The sequence below is a fragment of the Schistocerca nitens genome, chromosome 7, assembly GCF_023898315.1.
Source record: "Schistocerca nitens isolate TAMUIC-IGC-003100 chromosome 7, iqSchNite1.1, whole genome shotgun sequence".
Lineage (NCBI taxonomy): Eukaryota > Metazoa > Arthropoda > Insecta > Orthoptera > Acrididae > Schistocerca > Schistocerca nitens.
The window spans coordinates 523,765,630-523,789,546 of NC_064620.1; the positions used below are offsets into that span (position 1 = coordinate 523,765,630).

General features: G+C 43.3%; 1 protein-coding gene across 1 annotated transcript in view; it reads left to right on the forward strand.

The window, feature by feature from the left end:
- LOC126195733 (testis-specific serine/threonine-protein kinase 4-like) overlaps window positions 1–23,917 on the forward strand; it is a 229,786-nt gene that overhangs the window by 138,384 nt on the left and 67,485 nt on the right. The window contains exon 2 of the mRNA XM_049934361.1: window positions 6,519–6,742. Within this exon, the coding sequence (XP_049790318.1) occupies window positions 6,519–6,742 (224 nt within the window). The remainder of the gene's footprint in view (window positions 1–6,518; window positions 6,743–23,917) is intronic.

Sequence of the window (23,917 nt, forward strand, 5' to 3'; positions counted from 1 at the left end):
CGTTAGTTCCTTAGTTCATAACCCCTAACTTGTGTTCTGACAATGAGTCCCAAGCTAGTTTTTTTTTCCTGAATTTATACCCCATCCTCCTTCATAGTGTAGTTGCTATCATCTCTACTCCAATTTCTGTTCCATCTATTACATGTTGGTCTCCAAAATGAAAATTACCATTTATTCTATTGTGTTCCTTCTGATAGTAATTTTTATCATTGTGGTTACTATGTTCCCTTCTCTTGTGATTATTACTGTGCCAATTTTCTTACTACCTATTTCAAAATTTTTGTACCTATTATGGTTGTATTTCCCTGTTATTTTCCCCAAAACTTTATCTACGAGTACTATTCGGAAAATAAGTTCTGTTGGTCGGTGGAAACCAAAAATATTATATTTGCAACAGCTAGCTACACCTAGTAATCTTACCCCCCCCCCCCCACACACACACACACACACATCGCTAGTATTAAAATTCTCTGTCTCTGCACAAGTTTTGAAAGCTTCGTGAGGCGTAAGATATACAAAAGACAAACTTTTTACTTATCTTCATTTTCTCTTGTTGTTGGCTCCTGTTCTTGGGTCAAGGGGTTCATTTTTGCGGCTGAATTTTTTTTTTTATTTAACGTTGTGGGCTCCTGATGAGTAAATAACTGATGAAGCGCTGCCTGTATATTTCTTGAATTTTATTCTTTGTAACATTTTTCAAACTCGCACCGTCTTTACCATTTCCACTTAATATTCCAAATTACATTGATAATGTCGATCATAAAAAAATACATTTGTCTCCATCAGAGGCATACCGACTGCTACTTATATTCTGCGGTACTCACAATATCCCAAAGAATTTACAAAGCAAAAGAGTTTACAAAATTTCATGACAAAAGAAGAATCTTCGCTAAAATATAATATTATTTTATAAATGAATCCACAAATAAATTTAATAATTAGCTTTATATTGTGCAATTAATTATAGGAATTTTAAGTATACCAGAAATTTCGTAATTTCAAATATTTCTAAAGGAAGAGTAATTTTAGCTGTACATACAGAGTACTAACAAAATAATTTCTTTTTACAAATTTTAGCCCGAAACATAACACATAGTATACAAAATCTTATGAAGCTCATTCAGTTAAACAGCTAATATAATGTTCACCCATACAAGAATCGATGGTAAACGTGGTATTGGTTATTTCTATAAAAAAAAGGTAATGTTAGAGGAGGGTGTCTGATTACAACCTTCCAGTTATTTCTCTACACAGTCGCCGCTCCGACTTAGACGTCTTTCGTAGCGTCATACCAACTTACAAATACCCTTGTCACAGAAGGAGCCGCCATTTCTTTCCGAAAATTCTCTATACTGGTCTGTAGCTCGTTGTCGGTGCCAAAATGTTGTCTTCCTAGCCGGCAGTTCATGTGAGCAGAGATGATACTCAGAGGGAGCCAATTAAAGGCTGTATTGTGGGAGATCAAACATTCCCATCGAAAACGCTGCAGGAACTTCTTCAATGCCCCTGCAGAGTGCCGCCGAGCATTATCATGAAGAAGGAAATGCTTGGCAATTATGTTGTGTTATGTTATGTGCGCTGCATAATATCATGCGAAACCTCTCACCAGGCCCTTTTATTTGGCGGGAGACACTGTTTCCTATATATCTTTACGTGCTGAGACGAGCGACTTGACGCGGTCGACAGATACATTAGAGGCACTGGTCAAAACATATGAGCAATGCATCATCAGATTTTAACTGTTGTTTCCATTTCGCGCCCAATCGGACCTTACTTTCCGAAGACCTCTCGTAATTCATCTACATATTTCCAAAATTAGCCTATCGTGTTGTTTGGCTCATAGACCAGGTCACACTATACCTCAGCTGGTAACTTTCTTTTTGACGCATCTATTTGGGTGAGTTCATCTAAAGGTTTGCTCAAATGAGCTAACTTTTAAGTTGATTTTTGCAAAACTGTTTCATGCTGATATGCTCTTCCTTGCAATTTGGTCCATTGAGAAATTTACTTTTTGTTTTAGCTTGTTTAGTCTCTGACCAAAATCTGTCTATAAATCCTTCCTCGAAATTTGCATAGTCTGAGTCATCATTAGTATACCGATTAGATCAACATAATGCTTCATCTTCTAGAATTTTCTTAACAAACTGAATTTTCATGATGTCAGTCATAATAAACCCAAAATTATCTCTGCAATGCTGCAGAAAATCCACAGAATATGAACCACATTCACCTAAATGTTTTTCACTGGAATGTTGCAAAACATGGTACCAACATTGTTAACAAGATTCCTGTTAACTACATCATTGGGCAATACTTCAACTTTAGTGCACAGAACTGGAACACTACTTTCTAGGTTGCTGGTTTTGTTGTTACTTAATATTACATTCTCTGGAAATTTATTGTATGCTGTCCTGTTTGACAAAATTACTTTCAAAAAGTACCAGTTTAGCAACAACATTAGTTTCCAAAGTTGAAATTAGACTTTTTACCTTGTTGCATTCTTTCGAAAGTAATTTTGTTTCTCTTCCCTCTATCTTCAGTGTTTTCATCTTTGATATTTTTGACTTCAGTTTTAAATTTAAGTTCAATTTCTTTCATTTTGGACTCAACACTCTATACTCAACCATCTAATCCACTAATTGTTCCATTGATATCGTTTAGTTGAGCTGTATTATTACCGATACAATCAAATAACGCTCCTATTGAATGATCGAATTCTATGAACTGGCCCTTACTTTCGTGTTTAAATTTTTTGAACAGACCATTATGATTTCAAGTTCCTCATTAACATTTTCAAACTGAACTTTATTATCTTTAAGTTGATCTTAATGTTTTAATAGTTTACCAGTGTCTTTTTCCTGTTCTACTAATTCATCAATAAAGCTTTCTTGTTCTTGTTTCATAACACTACTTAAGTCTCCCACGTCTATATTATCCCCCACGTCTATATTCCTGTTCAATTACTGCCATTGTCAACGATTATGCAATGAAACACTTCACCATTAAAAGAAAGGAAAAAAAAATATTTCAAGTACTTGACTTGGTTGTTGGACGTCGACGGTGTTAATTGTTCACCACAAATTTTATTTTTAATCCTTTTCTTCTTCTTGATTACGAACTCCTTTTGCAGTTATTGTTACTGTTTTGTAGCTGTGGTTCAAACTTGTCTGACTGGTCATATAAATTACGTACTTAAAATTTTCGCAGCATATATACTTTTTCATCTGCAGCAAGAAAAATAATCCAACACAGTATTTACATTTTACTTTCAGAAGATTCCGGACGAGCCCCCATATTGTAACCATAACCACCGTCTTATAACCCAAAGACTATTCAGCAATTTTCAGTAATTCTGAAGTAAGTTTAAATTTGGGTGGCTGACCACAATTTCACAGCACTTGGCTTGCTGAGATAGTGACGCACTGCAGAGAAAGGTAGCAATGGTAGAATTTAAATAAACATTTTTCATAGTACTCGTTTGTTACAGTACTTCATTGCTGTCGAAAGTTATAGGACTGTAATCCAATCCATGCTAGATTCTGAAATGCACCTTCATATACTTGTCTAAGGGATGCTCGACTTCATTTTCATAAACGATATGTACACTGGTTGAGTTTCAGTTGTCGAATGGATATACTTTTAGTTATTTCATTTCACAATACACTTAAATTCAACCTCCATGCTAACTAAAGACGTACATTACTCGTGCTCCATAATAGAATGAACAAGAACAAAGATTTACCTATAACGACCTGTAGCAAAGACAATAATAATACACTCCTGGAAATTGAAATAAGAACATCGTGAATTCATTGTCCCAGAAAGGGGAAACTTTATTGACACATTCCTGGGGTCAGATACATCACATGATCACACTGACAGAACCACAGGCACATAGACACAGGCAACAGAGCATGCACAATGTCGGCACTAGTACAGTGTATATCCACCTTTCGCAGCAATGCAGGCTGCTATTCTCCCACGGAGACGATCGTAGAGATGCTGGATGTAGTCCTGTGGAACGGCTTGCCATGCCATTTCCACCTGGCGCCTCAGTTCGACCAGCGTTCGTGCTGGACGTGCAGACCGCGTGAGACGACGCTTCATCCAGTCCCAAACATGCTCAATGGGGGACAGATCCGGAGATCTTGCTGGCCAGGGTAGTTGACTTACACCTTCTAGAGCACGTTGGGTGGCACGGGATACATGCGGACGTGCATTGTCCTGTTGGAACAGCAAGTTCCCTTGCCGGTCTAGGAATGGTAGAACGATGGGTTCGATGACGGTTTGGATGTACCGTGCGCTATTCAGTGTCCCCTCGACGATCACCAGTGGTGTACGGCCAGTGTAGGAGATCGCTCCCCACACCATGATGCCGGGTGTTGGCCCTGTGTGCCTCGGTCGTATGCAGTCCTGATTGTGGCGCTCACCTGCACGGCGCCAAACACGCATACGACCATCATTGGCACCAAGGCAGAAGCGACTCTCATCGCTGAAGACGACACGTCTCCATTCGTCCCTCCATTCACGCCTGTCGCGACACCACTGGAGGCGGGCTGCACGATGTTTGGGGCGTGAGCGGAAGACGGCCTAACGGTGTGCGGGACCGTAGCCCAGCTTCATGGAGACGGTTGCGAATGGTCCTCGCCGATACCCCAGGAGCAACAGTGTCCCTAATTTGCTGGGAAGTGGCGGTGCGGTCCCCTACGGCACTGCGTAGGATCCTACGGTCTTGGCGTGCATCCGTGCGTCGCTGCGGTCCGGTCCCAGGTCGACGGGCACGTGCACCTTCCGCCGACCACTGGCGACAACATCGATGTACTGTGGAGACCTCACGCCCCACGTGTTGAGCAATTCGGCGGTACGTCCACCCGGCCTCCCGCATGCCCACTATACGCCCTCGCTCAAAGTCCGTCAACTGCACATACGGTTCACGTCCACGCTGTCGCGGCATGCTACCGGTGTTAAAGACTGCGATGGAGCTCCGTATGCCACGGCAAACTGGCTGACACTGACGGCGGCGGTGCACAAATGCTGCGCAGCTAGCGCCATTCGACGGCCAACACCGCGGTTCCTGGTGTGTCCGCTGTGCCGTGCGTGTGATCATTGCTTGTACAGCCCTCTCGCAGTGTCCGGAGCAAGTATGGTGGGTCTGACACACCGGTGTCAATGTGTTCTTTTTTCCATTTCCAGGAGTGTACATATCAATCTATGCAAAATTGTCTTTGGAAAGGAGATTACAAAAACAAAGCTAAAGTAATTGTTTATAATTGCCTGTCTTTTTAAGAAGTCAATAATAATCATAGTAATTACAGAATGTGTTTTTATATGTTGACGTTTATACATTTTGGTATAGCTGTTTGGTAGTGGGTTTCTGGGTTTTGAGTCTTTAACTTGGGAATCAGTGACTTCATATTACTGAAGATCGTCTAGTGCATTTTATCTTACTATAACCAGTTTTATTACAATCTCTAGACACATCTACGGCTTGGAAGATCACTGACTTTAATAGAATTGTCTTTAGTGATGAGTACCGTATTCTCTAGTCCCGAAGACCTGCGAAGACGTGTCTGGAGACGCCCCGGACAACGGTGGGATAACAATGTGACTGCTGATCACCATACGACTCGATGATGGTCCGGAGTGCCCTTTCATAACAGCTCTCCTTTTGTTGTCAGCCGCGAGATTCTTATGCTGCATAGGTACGTCGTCGATACTGTATGCTCCATTTTGTTGCCATCCATGGGAAGCCATCCTGAGCTTACATTTCAGCAAGATAATGCCCGCCCGCATACGGTGTGAGTTTCTACTGCTTGTCTTCGTGCTTACCAAACCCTACCTTGCCCTGCATGGTTGCCGTATCTCTCCCCAATTGAGAGCGTTTGGAGCATTATGGACAGGACCCTGCAACCAGCTCAGGATTTGGATGAAAGGGGCAGAATTCGACATGATTTTCCTGAGGAGGACATCCAATAAATCTATTAATCAACGCGAAGCCCAAAAACTACTTGCGTAAGGGCCAGAGGTGGGACAATGCGTTAACGACTGGCTCAATCTTTGAAGGTCTTTCTCTTAAATAAACCACAGAGTTTTTCTGAAATTTCAATAAGTTGTTGATCTGTACATGTACATTGAATCTGCTGTTACCCGTCCCATTCGGAAAATTCCTTCGTGACATGTGTGCTTTTTTTAAACGGTATATTAACTACCAGAAATACAAACTGCTACCAACAGTCACCATCAAAAGAGTGACAATGTTACACAGGCAACACACATTGTCGCGTCATGAGTTGAGTAGCGCATTCTAGTGACAGTTTCTTTTCAGTTCCTTTCATAATGCAACACTGCCATCTGCAAGGCTGGTGCCAGTGTTAAACTTCAAGGACAGATATAAAAATGGGAACTGAAAGGAATGGTTAAAATTTAGTGTCCATTGTTCGCTCTATTAGCAGCTGCTACTACACAAGAGGCAGACAGTGAAGCAGTAGCGATAAGGTGGTGGTGTGTGGTGTAATCAGGGGTGCGCGAGCACGAACGAAGCCGCGAGCGCACGCACCATCGCGACCTGCCACGGCGAGCGTCCAGCGAGTACCTGCTGGACGAGGAGGGGGCGCGGTCGGTGTCTGTGGCAGACATCCGCGCGCCCGCGGAGGACCTTTGGAGGGACCGCAGCACAGTCCTGGAACGACACGGCTTCATCCCGGAGGAGGTCATCGGATCCGGTTCCTACGCTGTCGTCAAGGTGACCATCTTCGTCATCCACATCTACGTCTATATTTACACTCTACGAGCTACACTATGTGATCAAAAATATCCGGACACCCCAAAAACATACGTTTTTCATATTAGGTGCATTGTGCTGCCACCTACTGCCAGGTACTCCGTATCTGCGACCTCAGTAGCCATTCGACATCGTGAGAGAACAGAATGGGGCGCTCCGCGAAATCACGTACTTCGAACGTGGTCAGGTGACTGGGTGTCACTTGTGTCATACGTCTGTACACGAGATTTCCACACTCCTAAACATCCCTAGGTGCACTGTTTCCAATGTGATAGTGAAATGGAAACGTGAATGGACACATACAGCACAAAAGCGTACATGACGACCTCGACTGTCGACTGACAGAGATCGCCGACATTTGAAGAGGGTCGTAATGTGTGATAGGCAGACATCTGTCCAAACCATCACACAGGAATTCCAAACTGCATCAGAATCCACTGCAAGTAGTTATGACAGTTATGCGGGAAGTGAGAAAACTTGAATTTCATGGTTGAACGGCTACTAATAAGCCACACATCACGCCGGTAAATGCCAAACGACGCCTCGCTTGGTGAAAGGAGCGTAAACATTGGACTGTTGAACAGTGGAAAAACGTTGTGTGGAGTGGCGAATCACGGTACACAATGTGGCAATCCGATGGCAGGGTGTGGGTATGGCGAACGCCCGGTGAACGTCATCTGCCAGCGTGTGTAGTGCCAACAGTAAAATTCGGAGGAAGTGGTGTTATGGTGTGGTCGTGTTTTTCATGAAGGGGGCTTGCACCACATGCTGTTTGGCGTGGCACTGTCACGGCGCAGGCCTACATGGAGATTTTAGGGACCTTCTTGCCTTCGACTGTTGAAGAGAAATTCGGGGATGGCGATTGCATCTATCAACACGATCGAGCACCTTTTCATAACGCACGGCCTGTGGTGGAGTGGTTACACGATTATAACACCCCTGTAACGGACTGGCCTGCACAGAGTCCTAACATGAATCCTACAGCAAACCTTTGGGATGTTTTGGAACGCTGACTTCGTGCCAGGCCTCACCGACCGACATCGATACCTCTCCGCAGTGCAGCACTCCGTGAAGAATGGGCTGCTATTCTCCGAGAAACCTTCCAGCACGTATCTGAACGTATGCCTGCGAGGGTGGAAGCTGTCATCAAGGCTAAGTGTGGGTCAACAACATACTGAATTCCAGCATTACCGATAGAGGGTGCCACAAACTTATAAGTCATTTTCAGCCAGGTGTCCGGATACTTTTGATCACATAGTGTATCTGACGGTGTGTGGAGGACAGTACGTCTGATACCTATATCTTATTGCCCTTACCTGTTTCACTGAAGGAAAAGTGTCTCTGAAGAACTATTTTTAGTGTGCCTTCGTACGATCTCCATCACATTTACAATAAGGAATTTTGCACAATGCTCCTAATTCCTGAACGATTTTGCAGTTTTTCCGTTTCCTTTCCAACACTGCTGCAGCCGTTTTTCAGGTGCAAATTACGTTGAAGTGTTATGAAAAACAAAAGTTATGAATAAAAGTTACATTGAGGTAGCCTGGGGAGTGGGACGCAAAGATGATTTTTACACTAAGGTGACAAAGTAATGGGATAGCGATATGCACACACACACACACACACAGATGACGGTACTATTGCGTATAGAAGGTATAAAAGGTTAGTGCCTTACGGTGCTGTCATTTGCACTCAGGCGATTTGTGTGAAGAAAGTTTCCGATGTGATTACGGCTACACGAAGCGAATTAAAGAGTTTGAACGCGGAATGGTAGTTGGACCTAGAAGCCTAGGACATTTCATTTCGCAGATCGTTAGGAAATTCAGCATTCCGAGATCCACTTTATCAACAATGTGCCGAGAATATCCAGTTCGGGCATTACCTCTCACCACGGACAACGTAGTGTGGCCGACGGACTTCACTTGACAATCGAGAGCAGCGGCGTTTGCGTAGAGTTGTCGATACCAACATGCAAGCAGTACTGCGTGAAATAATTGCAGAAATCAATGTGTAGCGTACCACGAACGTATCCGTTTGGACAGTGAGCTGAAAATTGGCGTTGATGGGCTGTGGCAGCAGACGACCGACGCGATTGCCTTCGATGACAGCACGACATCGCCTGAAGCGCCTCTCTTGGACTCGTGATCATATCGGTTGGACGCTAGAAGACTGCAAAACCGTTTCTTGGTCAGATGAGTCCTGATTTCAACTGGTAAGAGCTGATGGTAGGGTTTGAGAGTGGTGCAGACCCCACGAAGCCATGGACCCAAGTTGTTAACAAGGCAGTGTGCAAGCTGGTGGTGGCGTCATAATGGTGTGGGCTGTGTTTAAATGGACTGATCTGGGCCCTATGATTGACCGTTCATTGACTGGAAATAATTATGTTCGACTAGTTGGAGACCATTTGGTGCCATTCATAGACTTCACGTTCCCAAACATCTAGAAAATTTTTATGGATGATATTGCGCCATGTCACTGGGCCATAATCGTTCGCGATTATTTGTGGATGTGAGGTCCGCCAGTTGTGCAAAACACTGTTTTTCTCAGTACCCAAACATGTTTCGGCACCACTGTGCCATCATCAGTGATTTTTCGTTTTTATTTATTCTGCAATGTGAACATTTTTTAAAATGTGCATTTTTAGTTCAAACAACAGATCGTTTCTTTTTGTAAATACCTTTACATTTGGTGTGCATGAATTTTCTCATCAACATCATGACAAGCTACCTGTAGCAATTAACACAAAAGCGATCCAGAAAATTCATGCACACCAAATGTAAAGGTATCTACAAAAAGAAACGATCTGTTGTTTGAACTAAAAATGCACTTAATTTTATAATCATTTAACAAAAATGTTCACATTGCAGAAAAATAAAACGAAAACCCACTGATGATGGAACAGTGGCGCCGAAACATGTTTGAGTACTGAGAAAAACGGTGTTTTGCATAACTGGCGGACTTCACATCCAAAAATTTTAACTGCAAACACGGCCAATACAAGGAGCTGCAAATAATAAAGATGGATAATTCGTTCGCGATTAGTTTGAAAAACATTCTGGACAATTAGAGCGAATGATTTGGCCACTCAGATCACCGGACATCAATCCCATCGAATATTCATGGGCCATAATTGAGAGGTCAGATGGTGCACAAAATCTTGCACAGGAAGTGCTCTGCGATTATGGACGGCTATAGAGGGAGCATGGGTCAATATTTTTGCAGCGGACTTCCAACAACTTGTTGAGTACATGCCACGTAGGCTTGCTGAACAACGCCATGCAAAAAGAGGTCCAACACGATATTAGGAGGAACCCCATGACATTTTCCAGCTCAGCGAACATTTTCTGCAGAGGTGTGTGTGTCGATTTTAATCGTTCTCCTCGTATTTTCAGTTTGCTTGAATTACATTTGAAGGACACTATTCTGTCTTTGAAAGACTCTGTGAGGTTCCTTGGCCTCATTTTCTGTTCGAGACTGTCGTGTTTACCACACCTGAAGGACGTGAAAACAAGGGCACAAGAGGCGCTGAACATCTTTAAGTTCCTTAGCCACAGGTCTGAGGAGCAGACAGGGTGCGTCTGTTAAAGTTTTATAGAGCTTTCGTGAGATCACGGCTGAATTATGGGTGCACGGTATACATATCAGCCAGACCTTTTTACCTGCTGATCATTGATGCTGTTCACCAAGTTGGTGACGGATGCTAACAGGACCAGCCCCTTAGTTAGTATCTGTGCTGAGACTGGGGATCCACCACTTACCATTCAGCGGCAACACCTCATAGTGCGTTGAGTATACAAGATCTTCGCTGCACCGACTTCACCAACGTACCATAATGTTGCTCGTTCAGCTATGGAACGCCTTTTCTCCAGTCGGAGAATACGGTATTACAGTGCCTATATTGTTAAGAAGTGCGATGTGATGTTCCTTGCGACATGCACAGGAACAGGCACTATGGTGACCCCAGTCGTTATGTCATATCCCAGTCCTTGTCGTCATTCTATTATATGCCGGAGTCCCCCTCCCCCCCCCCCCCCCCAAAAAAAAAAACCGGAATAACATTTCTGTGGGTGGAGCCTGTGTAGTACGCATTTCTACCACTAGGCGTGTATACCGCAACTGAGTGCCAGTTCAGTGCCTCCTGTGTTCCCGACCTGGTTTGTTCTCTTCATCTGCAGTGACTGTTTTTGCTAGCCCTGTTGTCTTCTTGTTTCTTTTTTTTATGACGGAAAGCCTAAGTGAACAACGTGCGGCTGTAAAATTTTGTTTTCTATTCCGTAAAAATATCATTGAACCTGTTTCAATGTTGAAAACAGCTTACCATGATGGCGCTATGGGAAAAGCTCAAGTGTACCACTAGTTTTCTCGATTTAAAAATGCCGACAGGTCGATTAATGACAAAACTCGTTATGGGCGTCCATAAACTGTCCGAATTGACGAAAATATTGAAAAAATTCGAGAGCTTGTGCTTACAGACCATCGTCAGACAACTGATCAACCGTCAGAGATTTGTGTGTTACCTTGGAGTTCGGTTCAGCGAATTTTACCGGAAAATTTGAGAATGAAAAGGGTTGCTGCAAAGCTTGTTCCTTTGGATCTGGCTCACAATCAAGAGGAACGTCGAGTTGAAACATGTCGTGCTTTGAAACAACAGCTAGAAACAAATCCAGATTTTCTGTCAAAGTGGTGATGAGTCTTGGTGCTATGGTTACAACCCAGAAACATAGCAACAATCAAGCCAATGGAAGATGTCATCGTCGGCCCACCGAAAAAAAAAAAAAAAAAAAAAAAGAAGTTGTCAAGTCAAGTCAGGTCAAACATCAAAACAATGCTGATTACCTTTTTGATGCGAAGGATGTAGTTCATTCAGAGTTTGTTGGCTCAGGTGAGACCGTCAATCAAATCTGTCATTTGGAAGTTTTAAGAAGATTGCACAACAGTGTTCGTCAAAAAAGATCCGATTCGTGGCAGAGAGAAGACTGGTTTTCCCACCACGACAAGACATCTGCACACACAGCCTTCTCCGTTAGACAGTTTTTGGCTAAAAATTATATGGTTCCGCTGACCCACGCACCTTACTTGCCTGAACTGGCTCCGTGCGACTTTTCTGTATTTCCAAGCATAAAAAGGAGCATGAAAGGACACCGGTTTGGCAACATTAAAGAAATCAAGAAAAAACGACGGAGAATCTGTCAGCCATTTCCAAAGAGGACTACGAAAATGTTTCGAAGAGTGGAAGCACTGGTGGGACAAATGTATTGGTTGTAATGGAAAGTACTTTTGAAGGGTATAAGGTTGTTTTGCAAACAGTTTGAAAATACATAGCTTTTGAAAAATAATTCTGGTTTTTTTGGGTGCCGTCTCGTACAGCTGATGATTATCCATGTTCGCAATTGAGAATACATTTCATGCTTTTCTCCAATCGTTCACGACCAACAAGGCGTTTGAAATCCGCGTAGACTGTGAGCTGTAGTCACTTGGTGTGAGGCAATTTCAGACCCAAATCCAGAGTTTTAACCTGCTCCCACCCTGGTTACTGCAAGACACAGCGTGATTTTAGATTTAGTGCAGTATATGGGAGGATAAATTCCTGTTTATGCTTTTAATATGATATTTTCCAACATTTGAAATGAGCAGCACAACTACTTTGCGTGTTCACGGATGGGTCTAAACAGGAGGACTCAGTTGATTGCTCTATTGTTTTCGCTGATCCTGTCCTCAAGATTCGGTTGCCTCAAGATTTCACTGTCTTCGATGCCGAAGTATACGCGATCCTGAGTGCGCTGGAGCATATGAGATGAGCCACGTCTGCTAAATTCCTCGTCTGCTCCGATTTCCTAAGTGCTCTTCAGTCTCTACATTTCTACCTGGCAGATAAGGTAGTCCAGCGTATCCTGGACACCTACCCCAATTCCAAAGGCTGTGAAAGGAAACGTTTCCCTGCTGGTTCCCAGAGCAGGTGTGTACAAAAGGGAACGAAATGTCGAATGTAGTTAGCCAAGGAGGCGTGTCGTGACCCTCAGTTCGTTGAGTGTGTCATCCTCCTGCATCTTCCGCCTCTTTGTAAGGTATGGAGTCATGCTTGGTGGGGAGACGAGTCGCTTGGAAGTGATGGGCAGCAAACTGCGTCCTGTAAAGCCCACAACTCGACCATGGCCTACCTCCTTCCAGCTAAGCGGATGGTACGAGATCCATCTCAGGCGTCTTCGCGTAAGACACAGCACTTCGACCCATGACTTTCTGCTGCGGCGAGAGGACTCTCCAGTGTGTGGTGCTTGTGGCGTGCGGATCACTGTGCACCACGGTTTAGTAGACTCCATTTTGTATTCAGACAAGAGAGCAGCTGCTCATTTGTCAACCGATTGGAACCTCTACTTTAAATGACAAAGACATGAACGTGGTACGTATTTTCGAGTTTTTTTCAAAAATGGTTCAAATGGCTCTGAGCACTATGGGACTTAACATCTGAGGTCATCAGTCCCCTGGAACTTAGAACTACTTAAACCTAACTAACCTAAGGACATCACACACATCCATGCCCGAGGCAGGATTGGAACCTGCGACCGTAGCGGTCGCGCGTTTCCAAACTGAAGCGCCTAGAACTGCTCGGCCACACCGGCCGGCTTTCAGTTTTGTGCAATGTTTGATTCGTTCCCTAAAATTTTAGAGCGACAGTCGTCATTTGCTTTCATGGTTGCTGGTTCATCCATGTTTTTATAAGTTATTAGCCAGTCCCATACTCCAGTGAATCTATTGTGCTTTTACTCTTACCTTTATTGTTTTTAATTGAGAGTTTTACAAAATCTCACAATTTTTACGCCATCGTACATTGTGTTAGTTAGTGTCATTGTGTGAATGGTCATGGGTGAGACTGGGAGTGAGTGTGATTTTATCTCAGACTAATTCTTATTTCTTTATCGCATTTTCTACGTTTTAACTACATTCTAATCCTCGTAGGGGCATTGATAACCTCGTCGTTCAGCGACTCAAATCCATAAACACACACAAAAACAAGCACGATCTCCTGTTTTTCTGAACTGTCCCGTCGTCGTCATTTCGCGAGAGAGAGTGAAATTGATAATATGTGTTACACCATGTGGCACCAGTTTGATGTTTTTTTGTGGAGATATTCATCATATAACGTGTATTAAATGATTAAACTGTCATTCCATTCTGAACCGAAGATCATCATCGACCTCAGTATGAGGTATTTATAAGAAAAGAGCCACCAACGTCAACTAGAGGAATTTCTAGTCGTGCTTGAAACACATGCTGTGTCAGTTTATGAAGACCAGTGACCGGAGGCCAGTATGAAATTATATGTCTTCTCAACTCATGACATACAACCTCCATGGCTGACAATCAGGGGACTGGCCGGCCGCGGTGGCCAAGCGGTTCTAGGCGCTTCAGTCCGGAGCCGCGCGATTGCTACGGTCGCAGGTTCGAATCCTGCCTCGGGCATGGCTGTGTGTGATGTCCTTAGGTTTAATTAGCTCTAAGTCTATGGGACTGATGACCTCAGATGTTAAGTCCCATAGTGCTCGGAGCCATTTCAATCAGGGGACTGGGTAGGCCTTTCAGGAGTCCGTACGTTCCTAAACAAGTTTGTGGAGTGAACTGCAGTGTGCCATCTTCCACTATCCTATTGGAATGTGCCATTTGGCGCACTGGTCATGAATACTATTCTCGTCCATTACTGGAGAGCATCCAGTCTTCCTTCAACAATTACGAAATAAGTATTTATGTTTTACGAGAAGCTATATTTACAATATTGAAATTTCTACATGAAATTCAACATAACTGAATAGATAGGCCTATAGATGATGATAAGGTCCCATACTCCGAGGAGCCTAGGGGACAATGCGGGAGACCCGCACCGCCGTACTAGGCAAGGTCGTAGAGGAAGTGGTTTGCATTGCCTTCCTCCGACCGTAATGGAAATGATGATGAAGACGACACAACAACATCCAGTCATCTCGAGGCAGGGAAGCGCGGGAAGCGGGAAGCGAGAACGCTACCACAAGACGACGAACTGCGGACCGGCATATAGAAATTCTTGTGGATTGGCAAGACAGCCAATCCACTAGGAGGAAGCCGAAAGGCACGCGTATAAGCTCACGCAGGCTGGCGTGAGGTCTGGAACAGGACACGGAAATGAGAATAGCTGCTGGAATACTTAACTTTAATCCATAATTGGTGAACATCGCTCTTGACGGTACATGTTTTACAGCATCAATAGTGACTGGTAATGGCCCCTTGCTAGGTCGTAGCAAATGACCTAGCTGAAGGCTATGCTAACTATCGTCTCGGCAAAGGAGAGCGTAATTTGTCAGTGAACCATCGTTAGCAAAGTCGGCTGTACAACTGGGGCGAGTGCTAGGAAGTCTCTCTAGACCTGCCGTGTGGCGGCGCTCGGTCTGCAATCACTGATAGTGGCGACACGCGGGTCCGACGTATACTAACGGACCGCGGCCGATTTAAAGGCTACCACCTAGCAAGTGTGGTGTCTGGCGGTGACACCACAGAAATACTACCTAAAAGGACATAAGAAAGTTTGTGCAGGGCCGGTACTCGAACTCGGATTTCGCGCTTGGCTTTCCATTTAGGCTATTCGAGCACGCTTCCCAGACCGACACAAACTTCCATGGCATGCACATAGTGTAGTGGGGATAAAGCCTCACAGTTTTCAGTTTTTCTGAAACTGTAGTCAGTGAGGGGTAGATTTTCACGCTATTTCAGATTGTAGTTGTAGGATGAGCTCTTATCTATAAACCATCCAAATTCCATGTCTGTCTGATTGTTAATTACCAAGAAATTTACAGTTTATGTCAAGTAATAATTGTTGGGTTTTGCCCCAGAAATTGGATGGTTTTGAGATAAAGGTGGATAAAAAGTGATGACTGCACAATAAAGACACTAGAAATAACCTTTTGTAACGTTATTGCATTGTAGTCAAGTTACAAAAAATAATATTGAACTGAAATGTCTCGTAAATTTGAACACAATACTTGAAAATACTTGAACAAAAATAATGCTTCCTTCTCCACGAAAGGAAAATTAGTAAGGTAACTTGGAAGAGCTGGATTACTGAGGCTTAGCTATGTAGGTATCTAGTAAACAGTGTAATGTGTTAGGTCCTCTGATTCTTCCTTGAAGTCCCAGGCTCTTGTTCTTCTTCTTCATTGGATAATTCTTCCAGAAAGTGGGAATCTTATTCTGAAGAATAATCAACTGGCTGTTTGGCGTGTTTTCTTCCTCTTTTTGGCATTGTTGTAATGAACAGTAATTTACATAGTTTCGTTTCTAAAGCACGCTCTTATTTTTCTTTGGTACATCTTTCCTTCTCAGTGGCAAGCTTTTCTTTTTGCATGCATTCATCTTCCATTCGTTCTTTGTTGGATCTCGACGTTAGAAGCACAGATTTCAATGTTTTGTCAGAAAGTTTCTCCTAAATCTTTATTTTACACAGCGGAATTGTATCTTCAGGTGAGATAATCTCACTCAGTGTGTGCTGAATGTCATCTTTTACGGGGGTCGTCATTGAATAATTGTCTCATTACTGGAGCTGCGGGGATTTACCCGAAAACACCTGCGAGGATTTGCCCCATTTCACCTTTTTCTGTTGATTTAGGGAACCAATAACAACAATTATTTCCATGCAAAAATGAAGCTTAAATGCGGTAGTGTCAACGAGTGATTCGGTGATCCTTCTTTTCAAATACTAAATTATACAGTGTTCAGTAAAACATCAGGAAAGTTACATAGAAGTAGTAAACAACAAAGTTACATGAAACTTCCTGGCAAATTAAAACTGTGTGACAGACCGAGACTCGAACTCTGGACCTTTGCCTTTCGCGAGAAAGTGCTCTACCAACTGAGCTACCCAAGCACGACTCACGACCCGTTCTCACAGCTTCAGTTCTGCCAGTGCCTCGTCCCCTACCTTTAAAACTTCACAGAAGCTCTTCTGCATACCTTGCAAAAGTAGCACTCCTAGGAAAAAGGGTATTGCGGAGACATGGCTTAGCCACAGCCTGGGCGATGTTTCCAGAATGAGATTTTCACTCTGCAGCGGAGTGTGCGCTGATGTGATATCCTTTCTTCCAGGAGTGCTAGTTCTGCAAGGTATGCAGAAGAGCTTCTGTGAAGTTTGGAAGGTAGGAGACGAGGTACTGGCAGAATTGAAGGTGTGAGGAGGGGTCGTGGCTCGTGCTTGGGTAGCTCAGTCGGTAGAGCACTTGCTCGCGAAAGACAAAGGTCCCGAGTTCGAGTCTTGGTCCGGCACACAGTTTTAATTTGCCAGGAAGTTTCATATCAGTGCACACTACTCTGCAGAGTGAAAATCTCATTCTGGAAACAGAGTTACATCATTTTCTCTCCCCTGGAGCGCGTCGGGTCTAACTTTCATGGAACAGTAAGTTATAATAAGACAAACCTGTCTCCTAGTGATCAACTATTGAATCTATGGGAGTCAATTCATAAACTTGATGAGCGTTTTTACACTAAGTGTGGATTTACCCGCACCTACCCTACGTATTTCTACCCATACATTATTAATTCGGTCTAAAAAGCGTGCTCGCATAGCCTGAGTGGTAAGGTGCTCAGTCGTGATAAGCAGGAAATACAGGTCCGAGTGCCGGCACGGCACAAATTTTAAAATGTCACATTAGTAGCATGTACCTCTCTCTCTCTCTCTCTCTCTCTCTCTCTCTCTCTCTATATATATATATATATATATATATATATATATATATATATATATATATATATATATATATATGTGTGTGGTGTCGCCGCCAGACACCACACTTGCTAGGTGGTAGCCTTTAAATCGGCCGCGGTCCATTAGTATACGTCGGACCCGCGTGTCGCCACTGTCAGTGATAGCAGACCGAGCGCCACCACACGGCAGGTCTAGAGAGACGTCCTGGCACTCGCCCCAATTGTACAGCCGACGTTCATAGCAATGGTTCACTGACAAATACACTCTCATTTGCCGAGACGATAGTTAGCATAGCCTTCAGCTACATTTGCTACGACCTAGCAAGGCGCTGTATTCAATTGATATTGAGATTCTATTAATGTATCATCAAGAGCGATGTTCTACAAATGTGGATTAAAGTTAAGTATTCCAGAAGCTACGTACTTTTCTTTATAGCATTCATTACGTATCCTGTTTCAGACCTCACGCCAGCCTGCGTGAGTTTAAGCGCGTGCCTTTCGGCTTCTTCTCATTGTGTTTAGGCTGTCTTGTCTAGACACAACAATATATATATATATATATATATATATATATATATATATATATATATATATATATATATATTGGCCACGACATCTTGGTAGATGATTGTTGCAGTGTCTGTGTGTTTATGGATTGCATTTTTTCATATGACTTGTCAAGCCAATGGCAGCACGGCATCTCTTGCCGCAATTGTCACAAGTGTATCAGGAGCAGAGGTAGCATTGCGAAGCTTTTTCTGCCTTAATCTGTCTAACAAGCCTTCATCATGCTTCGACATTCCAGATGATATATCATCACGCCACTCTGGTCTCATGCTAGCCCGTGCCTCCCATCTGTTTGTGTCGATTCCAAAGCTCTCCATATCTCGTTTACAGGAGTCCTTGAACCTCAATACAGGACGTCCTACAGTCTTTTGGCTGTAGAGATCTCTCCAAGCATCACCTCACGTGGTAATCTGTCAGGATCCATACGGTGGACGTGTCCCAGCCAGCGGAGTCGTCTCTGCTTCAAGATAGCTGAAATACTGTTGCAGTTAGTTTTAGATAGCACTGCTTCGTTGGTCACTCGGTCCTTCCACGTTACTCCGAGGATGGATTTCAGGTACCGCATGCAGAAAGCAGTAAGGCGACGTTCTTATTTGGCATAGGTAGTCCATGTTTCCGATGCATACAAAAGAATGCTGAGGACGCAAGTTTGATATACAAAAATTTTGGTGGTCAACGAAAGTTTGTTGTTTTTCCAAACACGTGTGGAGAGTTTGCCAAAAGTTGCCGCAGCTCTTCCAATGCGAGCATCAATTTCCAGGAAAAAACTAAGAAATAACTCCTGCTGTCACATCCAGTTACCCGTACACCATGATTTATGGAGCTTCCTGTGGCTTCCCACTAGATCGTTTACGGACGCGCTGGCGCGATCTGACGACTCTTTGCTGAACACGGAATGCCATGCTGTGGCCGAGACGGCTCTACACGATGCAAGTCTCTTGTGATCTGTGGTATGACGTCAGTGGTATGCGTCACACGGCAGCTCGAGGTCCCACCTCAGATTCCAGTAACACGTTCCTGATGGCTTTAATCTCAGCCTGGATTCAGCTGTTTTCATTCGTCTATTTGTCAGAGCCAATCGCACACTCCTACGATATTCTTGTCGTGTAATCCTTCAGGAAGGACCTGTGGGTATTCCTCCTACCTGACTGTTGCCCTAAGTTCATCTCGTTCTGGAGGCACTGCCCTACAGTAAACCTGTCTGTGGGAACTGTCAGTGTGATGCTCCCATGGCCACCATGAATCGGAATGACAGCGATAAGCTGAACGTGCAGGTCCTCTGGCTGTGCTGTTTTGCGATCTCCACCTGGATAGTACCAGCAGAGTGAAGCAGACTTAACAGACAGCGTGTATTCACACATTTATTTATCCGAAGGAATGGATTTTATCTGTACTGAAAATATGAAAACAAGCGTGCGTAAGAGTGATATTTTGAACAATGTATCCCTCTGGTATGGAAATAATGGAGTAGCAGTCTGCCTGCGATCGTACGATTTGCATTTCATGCCACGCGGAGTGGTCGCGCGGTTTGAGGTGCCATGTCACGGATTGCGTGGCCCCTCCCGCCGGAGGTTCGAGTCCTCCCTCGGGCATGGGAGTGTGTATGTTGTTCTGAGCATAAGTTAATTGAAGTAGTGTGTAGTTCTAGGGGCCGATGACATCAGTAGTTTGGTCCCTTAGGAATTCACACATTTGAACATTTGTATCTCATGAAAAATAAATTGTACATGAACAGTCTACATACCGATGGAAGAAGGGAGCTTCAAAGCCCTCTATTTATTTTTTCTTAAACGCAAGTTAATGTGTCCCATCTTCGCTGCACAGCAAGTACGTATACAGGGTGGTCCATTGATCGTGACCGGGCCAAATATCTCTCGAATTAAGCGTCTAACGAAAAAACTACAAAGAGCGAAACTTGTCTAGCTTGAGGGGGGAAACCAGATGGCGGTATGGTTGGCCCGCTAGATGGCGCTGCCATATGTGAAACTGATATCGACTACCTTTTTTTTTTTAAATAGGAACCCCCATTTTTATTATATATTCGTGTAGTACGTAAAGAAATATGAATGTTTTAGTTGGACCACTTTTTTCGCTTTCTGATAGATGGCGCTGTAATAGTCACAAACATATGGCTCACAATTTTAGACGAACAGTTGGTAACAGGTAGGTTTTTTAAATTAAAATACAGAATGCAGGTACGTTTGAACATTTCATTTCGGTTGTTCCAATGTGATACATCTACCTTTGTGAACTTATCATTTCTGAGAACGCATGCTGTTACAGCGTGATTACCTGTAAATACCACATTAATTCAATAAATGCTCAAAATGATGTCCGTCAACCTCAATGCATTTGGCAATACGTGTAACGACATTCCTCTCAACAGCGGGTAGCTCGCCTTCCGTAATGTTCGCACATGCATTGACAATGTTCTGACGCATGTTGTCAGGCGTTGTCGGTGGATCACGATAGCAAATATCCTTCAATTTTCCCCACAGAAAGAAATCCGGGGACGTCAGACCCGGTGAACGTGCGGGCCATGGTATGGTGCTTCGACGACCAATCTACCTGTCATGAAATATGCTATTCAGTACCGCTTCAACCGCAGGCGAGCTATGTCCCGGACATCCATCATGTTGGAATTACATCGCCATTCTGTCATGCAGTGAAACATCTTGTAGTAACATCGGTAGGACATTACATAGGAAATAAGCATACAATGCACCATTTAGATTGCCATCGATAAAATGGGGGCCAATTATCCTTCCTCCCATAATGCCGCACCATACATTAACCAACCACGGTTGCTGATGTTCCACTTGTCGCAGCCATCGTGGATTTTCCGTTGCCCAATAGTGCATATTATGCCGGTTTACGTTACCGCGGTTGGTGAATGACGCTTCGTCACACGGGTAATGTATCACGAGCAAATACCGTCCACACTGGTGGAATATTACGTGATACCACGTACTTATACGTTTATGACTATTACAGCGCCATCTATCAAAAAGCGAAAAATGTGGTCCAACTAAAACATTCATATTTCTTTACGTACTACACGAATATGTAATAAAAAATTGGTGTTCCTATTTTTAAAAAAACGCAGTTGATATCCGTTTGACCTATGTCAGCGCCATCTAGTGGGCGAACAATAGTGGCATCTAGTTTCCCCCTTCAAGCTACACGAGTTAGACGAGTTTCGTTCTTTGTAGTTTTTTCGTTTGATGCTTATTTCGTGAGATATTTGGCCCGGTCACTATCAATGGACCACCCTGTATAAGCGGTAGCCAAAATCATTCCACGCGTGAAGAAGACGGAGTTCACCTCAACGGTAAGGATGGGAAAAACCAACCGGTTAAAACCGATAGCGTTATTTTAGTTCTGAATTATCGATATTTTCGGTATTTTTTGGCATCGCTTATCACAGGTGTTTTTTTAATTTATGCTAGTAATTGAGTAAAAAACCCGAAATTTCAATATGTCTGTTAGCTAAAGCAACAGTGCTAACATTTATGGTGTCTAAATTAACCCTTTTTATTTTTAAAAGAAATAGTAGTTTTTATTCGTAAAATTTCCATTTCTTCGAAATACTGCGTTATAATAAAATTGGGAAAATCGATCAGTGCTATTTTAATAACAATTGCAACAGAAACGAGCAACAAACACATGGCATAAAAATTGATACAGGTTGCTGGGACAATAATGTACCTCAAAACCATGTCGCGTGGCCTGTTAGATGGTACGTGTGTGCATGCAGTGTGCAGGAATTGCCCCATCTGGTCTATAGTTTCTCAGTGTTGTCGTCAGGCATCAGTTGTATCACAAAATGCCCGTTGCACTCTTAACTGCCGACTCACTTCTTGCAACGTCACGAACTCATATAACCTTCTGCTGTATCGTAACCATCTTACTCACAACTCCCTATTCACGCGAGTACTCTAGCGGCCGTTTATTCAGCTGTCGCAGCCCCAGCAGTCATGCAGCTAGTGGTTAACAAAACAAAACTTTGGACATTTCTCTTTGCTTTCGTATGTAGACTGTTCATGTGCTATTTATATATTATGAAATTGAATTTAATTAAACTGGTCCATCTTTTTGGAAAGCCGTGTACTTTTCATTTACTCCAGCGTATGGGGGAGGAAGCAGTATATGGAATGATCCTTCTTGGGTCGTACAGTCTCGGAATTTCAGGAGTAAATCTATTCGTGATACGCAACGCCTCTCTTGCACATCTGCCACCTGCTTTTCTTGAGGATCCCCGTAACGCTCCCGCACTTTTAAAACCATCCCGTGACGAAAGGCTCCACTCTTCGTTAGATCCCGTATGTCTTTTGTATTAATTGGAACTGTTAGGGGTCCTAGAATGTTGAACGACACTCAAAAATCAGTAAAAAAAATGGTTCAAATGGTTCTGAGCACTATGGGACTTAACATCTGTGGTCATCAGTCCCCTAGAACTTAGAACTACTTAAACCTAACTAACTTAAGGATATTACACACATCCATGCCCGAGGCAGGATTCGAACCTGCGACCGTAGCGGTCACGCGGTTCCAGACTGAAGCGCCTAGAACCACACGGCCACACAGGCCGGCTCAAGAATCAGTCGAACGAGTGCTCTGTAAGCCACACTTCTTTCATAGACAAATTACATTTCCATACGATTCTTCCGATACATGTTAGCCTGACATTTTGCTTTTACTACAATTAGTTTTATGAGATCATTCCACTTTAGAACGCTCCAGGCGGTTAGGTTTAGGTATTTTACAGTTGTTACTTTTTCCAATGATTTATCACCAATAGCATAAGCGATCAGCAATAAATGTCTTTCGTATACCTCCTCGAAACGATAGATTTATTTACATTCAGTCTCAACTTCCAGCTCTTGCTTCAATGGTCTACGCTCTGAAGGTCTTCCTGCATGTTTCAACCATCCACAAGACCACAGAATCGCCAGCGAACAGTCTCAAGGGACTTCCAGCACTACGTTGTAACCAATAACGGCCCTACTACACTCGCTTGCGTATCCCAGAAATAAGCTTTGCAATTTTCGATTTGGTTCCGTTAAAAGCGACACATGAAGTTCAGTTCGTAAGGAAGCCCTGAATCAAAATCACAGATCTGGCTGCATACTGGATAAGCTTGCGCTTTGTTCACTAAAATACAATGCTGAGTGCCTTCTAAGAGTGACAGAACACCCCACCAATCTCGGCTTCTCACGGCGATCCAAACATAGGAACTTCTTTCCACGATTATCACACGCACATACAATATACTCATCCGATTCATCCCCACCTAAGCAAATGTCTGGATCTACGCTCCTCTCAAGCTTTACCTACTCTCAACAAATTCTTCAATGCACACACGCCGTTTTGCTTTCTGTATCCAGTTACTGTAAGTCTGTATGGATAACAGAAGAGCTATCTGCATCCTCAGAAATTGCTCATATCTCTTATCCACACTACGGATATCAGAATCATGTAAACTGCTTTAACGCGTTCAGTAAGTTGGAGTTCTTGCTGTAAGACTGTACTCGGTGAGAATTTTCATCTCCTTAAATTCGATCTCTACATCTACATGACTTCTCTGCAAATAATTCTTAAGTGCCTCGCAAGGGATTCGATGAAACCACCTTCAGACTATTTTTGTACTGTTTCACTCTCGAACAGCGCGCGACATCAACGAACAAATAAATCTTTCCGTGCGAGATCTGAATTCTCCGATTTTATTACGTCGATCATTTCACGCTGTGGAAGCTGGTGTGAACAAAATATTTTCGCTTTCTGAGGAGAAAGTTGACGAATGAAATTTTGTGAAAATACCTCGTCACAATGAAAAACTCAGTTGTTGTA